The sequence below is a fragment of the Artemia sp. Qi Xiang Cuo genome, chromosome 6 (genome assembly GCF_049724085.1).
Source record: "Artemia sp. Qi Xiang Cuo chromosome 6, ASM4972408v1, whole genome shotgun sequence".
In the NCBI taxonomy this organism is placed as follows: domain Eukaryota; kingdom Metazoa; phylum Arthropoda; class Branchiopoda; order Anostraca; family Artemiidae; genus Artemia; species Artemia sp. Qi Xiang Cuo.
Window position 1 is genome coordinate 9,135,280 of NC_142799.1, and position 6,930 is coordinate 9,142,209.

General features: G+C 34.1%; 1 protein-coding gene across 3 annotated transcripts in view; it reads left to right on the plus strand.

Moving 5' to 3' along the window:
• LOC148950841 (116 kDa U5 small nuclear ribonucleoprotein component) overlaps nt 1-3,592 on the plus strand; it is a 103,049-nt gene extending 99,457 nt beyond the window's left edge. For all 3 annotated transcript variants that reach the window (XM_089090476.1, XM_089090478.1, XM_089090477.1), the window contains exon 16: nt 3,340-3,592. In XM_089090476.1, the coding sequence (XP_088946602.1) occupies nt 3,340-3,543 (204 nt within the window). In that variant the 3' untranslated portion in view covers nt 3,544-3,592. The remainder of the gene's footprint in view (nt 1-3,339) is intronic.
• Nucleotides 3,593-6,930: the final 3,338 nt, after the last annotated feature.

The window sequence follows — 6,930 nt, forward strand, 5'->3', positions numbered from 1 at the left end:
ATCCATATGTCGACCAGTATGCTTCTTTTTTTCACAACACCAACAATAAAATAAAACCACAGGGCTAATTAAGATTTACAAATAAGAGCTATCACAGGGGTTGTAACCCTACTCTTATTTGTGATAATGCCTGCTCCTTTAAGTTTGAGTCGATTATTCATCTTAATTCCTGTTCGTTTATGGTTTCGTCTATTCATCCATAACAGTATCTCTTATCTTTGTTGGATGTGATTATTATAATCGTTTATTCGTTTGAATTTCATTTATTTATTCATAGTAGTTTCTGTTCTTCTTAAGTTTGAATTATTATATTATGTAATTTCTGCTCATTTTAGGTTTCAATATCTTTATTTTTGTTTGAAAAACTTTTTTTGGGGAAGCCGTTTTTTTTTTAATTAATTGTAAGCAAGAGTTAATGTCCTAGTTTTTTATATTGGGAGTTTGGATAGAACCCGAATTCTTCGGGGTAATGAGTACCTAAATGATAGCCACCAGGACATCTACTTGAACAAGTTGTAAAATTTGAATCATACCTGGCGGGAGGTAAAATCCTCGTTGAATCTTTTGAGGAATTAATGCTCAATCAGACCTCCGTGGAGAATTGGAAGTAGGATCCAAGTTCTTTTAATTAGGACATCTGCCAATCTGACCTCTCCAGGGGGAGCTGGGTCTAAATTCTTGCTATTGTAACACGTGACCAGGAGAAGCTGTCCGATCAGGACGAGTAGTAGCAGCTAGTATCCTATCTTTGCGTCTTAAAGGTTTGAGACTATTCCGTCATCTGTAAGGGAGAGACGTTCCTAAATTTTATTGACCAGGATATTACAGACCATTTTACATACCTGAGCCTCCCAATCGGCACATGTAGAGGCCACACATATCGTTTGCTGATTTCTCACGTTGACCGTTAAATTATCATTTCTTACGCTGTAATCGTAAAACGAAAACTACGTTTCAACCGTTATATTCTAGACTACATTTACAAAGCCACAGCCCTTCATCATCTGCTTTACATTGCTACTTTCTGGAGATTCTTTACAGTTACAGATAAAAAGCACCTACGATCAATCTTCTTCAGATTTGCTAAATATCTTCTACATTTGCCCCCTTGGACAAGAAACCGTAAAATTATTCATTTGTATAAGCTATCTGACCCTAATATTAGCATTAATAAATCTGTATCCTGTTTTCAAAGTAAGTTTAATCATCCATGGTCAACAATTTGTTCATAATAGTTTTTTTATATTAATGTAATGCATATAGTCACTGTTCGTATTAATGTAATGAAGAGTTTTCTTTTGTCATGTGGTTGAATTTTCAATGTGTGTTTGTGTCCTTCTTTTTCTTCTTTTTTTTCTTTTTTGTTTTCTTTAGTCGATTACTCCGTCTACTGTACCTTTTGTACCTTTTTTTGACGGGCAATAAATGAATAATAATAATAATAATATCTACTCGAATGGTTTGTAGGATATCAGCAATACTTAGTCAGGACTAACCTTTAGTTTCCTAGTTTTGTCCTTACAGAATCGGGGACCTATTCGATCTTTTTGAGATAGGATGAAGGATTGGTCTCTAATTTCTGGTCATCAGCAAATCAAAAAAAGATGGTGGGTCAGAATTAAACATTTCCGAAAAATTTCCGTATATTTCCCAATAACTAACACTAATGTAAACAATGGGCAAATTGAATTACTTACAGTCCTTTCCCCAGGGACTGTGCGGGGTCGTGTTATCCCCTGAGGCACAGCGATTGGACCTTTCAACTCTGTTGAATCAAATGGCTATCTCAAATTTTGATCGGCTGTCTTTGGGGAAAAATGAAGCCTAGGATGGGGGATAGTTGCCCTCCAATCTTTTTGGTTACTTAAGAAGGGCATTAGAACTTTGATTTCCGTTCCAATGAGCCCTCTCCCAGTCTTCTAGGACCATTAGTTCGATACGATTGCCCCTGGAAAAAAACGCGTGGGTGACCTTCCTTCAGGGAAAAAAAATACAAAATTCCACATTTTTGTACATAGGAGCTTCAAACCTCTACAGCATGGTTCTCTTTTATGCTGAGCTTGGTGGTGTGATTTTCGTTTATATCACTTGACTTTTTGGGGGTGTTTTCCCCCTTTTTGAAAATCAGGTGAACTTTATCAGGCTCATAGCTTTTAATGAGTAGCATTAACCTTAATAAATTTTGAATATTTGGAATCGGCATAAAAAGGAAATCCTTTTGATGGATTAAATTGTCATCGAAAGTCATCATTTTTAAAGTTTCGATTGCTATTGGGCCAAGTCGCTCCTTATTTGCAGTTCGTTACCACGAACTGTTTGAAAACTTGATTATTGAGCTATCTATTCTGTGACAAACATTAAAGGGAACCTATGAGCTGTCTCTATAAGACATGGTTGAATGTGTTATTCTGCACCCGTGACTGAATTTTGAAATACGTTTACTTTCGGAGCTTAGGGACCTTAACCGACAGTTGACTTGTTTTTTCTTTATTTATCTTGGTCATTTGCGGTACTAAGGTATGTTTTTTATTGCTTGGTAATAAGACACTCTTCTTTTTAACTGAAAGACTTAATAAAGAATTGATTATAGTTCGGTATTAATCTTAACTAAGATGTTGAATACCGTTCATCAACCCCGTTAAATCTAGCTCAAATCTTGTTTAGAATTACTAAATAATATGCGAGTAATATTCATCGTGAAACAATCAAAACCTCGCTATAAACCTTAGAGGATATTTCAAGCTCCTACATGCAAATACACTGAATATTTACATTTTTATTTACAAGGGGTAAAAGATTGGGTGATTGACTTGATTGAAAGCACAGGATATTTCACACTATGTCCAAAACTTTTTTTTTTCAATCAAATATTATTATTACAAGTGCTTCAATAATTACGCTGTGAATTTAGGTTTCAATCTGAATGGTCCAGTTATCCCCTCCCCCTCCTCACCCCTCTTCGGTATGTTTTGAAGTAAATGTGATCATGCGTTATAAAAATTTGTTATGAACGCTGTTTATCAATATCGTAAATTTGTTGTTGGATTTTGACGCGTGCCTATTATCAGTCTGTTTCTATAGTCCAAACGAAAAAAAAAAGTTATCCACAATTTTTCTAGCATTTGTGTTGGCTAACAAAAAATTGTTAGCAACAATACCTAGGGAAATCCTCTAATATTCTGAAATTTTCCTCCCAATTAATTGTTAGTAGAGAATGTGTTTAAGTGAACAAATATATTTCCGAAACCTAACAAATAAAGTTATTGATAATTGGGAGTGCGGAAAACTGGTCTATAATATTGTTGTTAGTTTAAACAAAATCGATAATTCCTTTTTCAGATTGTTCCGGGTGATCCCTTGGATAAGAGTATTGTATTGAGACCACTTGAGCCTCAACCAGCAATGCATCTGGCAAGAGAGTTTATGGTCAAGACAAGGAGGAGGAAAGGCTTATCTGAAGATGTGTCTATTAACAAGTTCTTTGATGATCCTATGTTGCTTGAACTCGCTCGCCAAGATGTCATGTTCAATTACCAAATGTAAATTTTATTTTTGTTTCCAATTTCTTAATAAAAAGTTTCCAATTCCAAAACATGGTAGGTTTCACAGGGAAATAATGCCTTTCCCTTGTAGATTATTACTTGTAATCATAGTAACATGTAGCCAGTCGATTGCTCAAATTCTTATGGAAATGGAAAACAGAGCTGTATGTTTTTTTTCTCTTTGGGGCTTTCTAAAAGTAAATATATATATATATATATATATATATATATATATATATATATATATATATATATATATATATATATATATATATATATATATATGCATAACTACTAATAGTTGTATTAGAACTAACAATTTACGGCAGCACCAAGCTCAACTGAGGTCAACACAGGTGTGAACGCTCCACCTGTACCCCTATCTTTTCAAAGCTTCGCTTTTTACCCCCCTTCCCCCTTCAAGAAGTTCAAGTTTTCTGTAAACCCTTCTTTATATCTTCCCATCCCATCTGGGGACGACCTACTTCTTCTTTGGCCCCAGATGGGCGGCAAAAAAAAACTATGTTTGGCAATTTGTCATCCCATCATCCACAATCTCACGTGTCCTAGCCATCTCAACTTTTTTCTCATTATAGCCGTCGAACGTGGGATGGAACCACATTTTTTTTACAGTTTGTTGTTTGATATATGGTCAGTCAAACGGGTATCCAAAACTACCGTTAACAAATTGGACAATTGAAAATATAGAGGAAACGAGTATAATATTTTAAATGAGACGGGTATAATATATATATTATATATATAAATTATTTGAAAAAAACTACGTTTTCTAAAGAGTTAAAGAGGCTGAGTTACAAGGTCGAACCTTAAAACGTACAGGGATTAGGAGGCACAGTTGGGGGGCTGCCGCCCCCCAACCCCCGCTTTCGCAGCCTTTAAATAAAAAAAAACAAATTTTAAACTGAAAGTAAGGAGCGACATTAAATCTTAAAACGAACAGAAATTATTCCGTATATGAAAGAGGCTGTGCCCTCCTCAACGCCTCGCTCTTTACGCTAAAGTTTGACTTTCTCACAACTCTTTTTTTAAACAATAAAAACTTTAGCGTCAAGAGCGAGGCGTTGAGGAGGGCACAGCCTCTTTCATATACGGAATAATTTCTGTTCGTTTTAAGATTTAAACTATTAAAGAATAAATGAAACCCAAAACAAACAGAAATTAAATAAACAATCATAGCAAAAACATACAACAAGTAATAATATAAATGAATAAATAGATCTTAAAGCGAATAATGCTTAAATTGAATATGAAAATCAAGCTTAAAACGAAAAGAAATATTTTGCTATTAAATTATAAATGAAAGTTAAAAAGAACAGAAATTAGATAAACAATCAATGCGAACAAGCATACAATATATATTAATGTAAATGAATAAATAAATCTTAAAACTTAAATTGAATATGCAAATCAAGTTTGAATCGAATAAAAATAACTACAAACAAGAGTTTGGGTATCGTCTCACTGCAGAAGCCTAAAACCTACTGCGTCATTGGCGCTTTACTGAAAACGAATTTTATTACAATTTTTTTCTTTTGTACTTAGTGTTGAAAATAAATATTAAAATTACAGTAAAATTTTGAACTGATGAGCTTTTAGCAATTAATATCATTATGCATCAAGTATTCAGTTTAATTTATTAGTTCTTCTCAAGATTGGTCAAGACAAATATAGTTTCACTACAAACAAAATTTGAATACTGCCCCCTTCTTTAACTGTAAAAACCTAAAGCCTTCTGCGTAATTGGCGCTTCACTGAAAACGAATTACTCTTATTTTACAAATTTATTCTTTTCCAGTTCTTACAGCATTGAAAATGAAAATAAAAATTACAGTGAAAAAAAAAATCTTGAACTGATGGATCTTTCAACAATTAATATCATTATATATCTAATATTCATTTTGATTTTGTTTATACTTTCCAAGACTGTTCAAGACTCATATAGTTTTGCCATTTTTTTTTTACTCTGCCATTTTTTTTAACTAATCGTGTTAGTTTGTTATGAAAACATTCTATGGCTTCTAGGCATTTCTATGTCAGCGGAAAACTGCATCTCAAACTTTGTGGAACATGCATTTTCTTGCATGAAACACCAAAATATAATAAAATGTCAAGTTTCGGAGTGTTCCACCACTCCCAAGCAAGTGCTATTGGTATTTTTGAATCCGCTAGGTCAATATAAGGGGTGGAGGGTAGGCTAATTCTCGTAGCAGCCCCATTTCGTCGTGGTATGATTCACATTTTCAACAGCTGGGTTCCGGACTATCATATAATCTACCAAGCATACAACTACCCCAAATCAGTATCAATAAATAAATGAAACCCAAAACGAACAAAACTTAAAATAAATTTTAGAGTCAAACCCAAAACGAGCATAAATTAATATGAGCAGGGTTCAAAACCCCTATGCTTTCTAAAAACTAGAATATAATTTGTACTTTACTGAAAACAATTCTTTGAAATTTTTTCACTTTTGTAACTTTAAGAAATCAAAAATTAATTCAGATTTTAGGGAATAAATATCAGCATATGTATATTAAATTGACAATGCACATTTTTTTTCAGTAAACTCATTTGAATTTTTTTCAGTGAAGTACAAATTATATTCTGGCTTTTAGAAAGCATAGGGGTTTTGAACCCTACTCATATTAATTTATAAAGAACGACGTTGGCACAATGTATTATTTTCTTTTTTTTTCTTTTAGACCAGGGCACTTCGTATCGAACAAGTTGTCGTAGAAACTTCAAAAAGGGCTCATTCGATTATAAATTGGAAGGACTTGTGCCCTTTTTAATAGTCGAAAAGTATTGGAGGGCAACTAACACCACTTCCACATCCACCATTTCCCCAAACACATCTAATAAAAATTTTGAGATATCAATTTTTTTCGACGTAGTTGAAAGGTCCGGAAATTATGTCTTTGAGGATGATAATCCCCCCACAGCCCTCAGGGCAAGGGTTGTAAATTATACCCTGGGGGCATAAAAGTTTTTTTTATAGAAAGTGTTGTCATAGAAACTTCAAAAAGGGCTTATTCCATTGGAAATTGACGGGGCTAGGGCCATTTTTAATAGTCGAAAGTGATTTGAGGGCAACTAACCCCCCTCTCACGCCCAGCATTTCCCCAAACACATCCAATCAAAATTTTGAGATAGGCATTATGTTCAACGTAGTTGGAAGCTCCGACATTATGTCTTTGAGAATGATGCTCCCTCACATCCCTCAGGGAAAGGGTGGTAAGTTATGCTCTGGGGGCATATAAGGTTTTTATAGAAAGTGTTGTCTTGGAAACTTCAAAAAGGGCTCATTATATTGGAAATTGAAAAGGCTAGTGCCTTTTTTAATAGTCGAAAGTGATTGGAGGGCAAC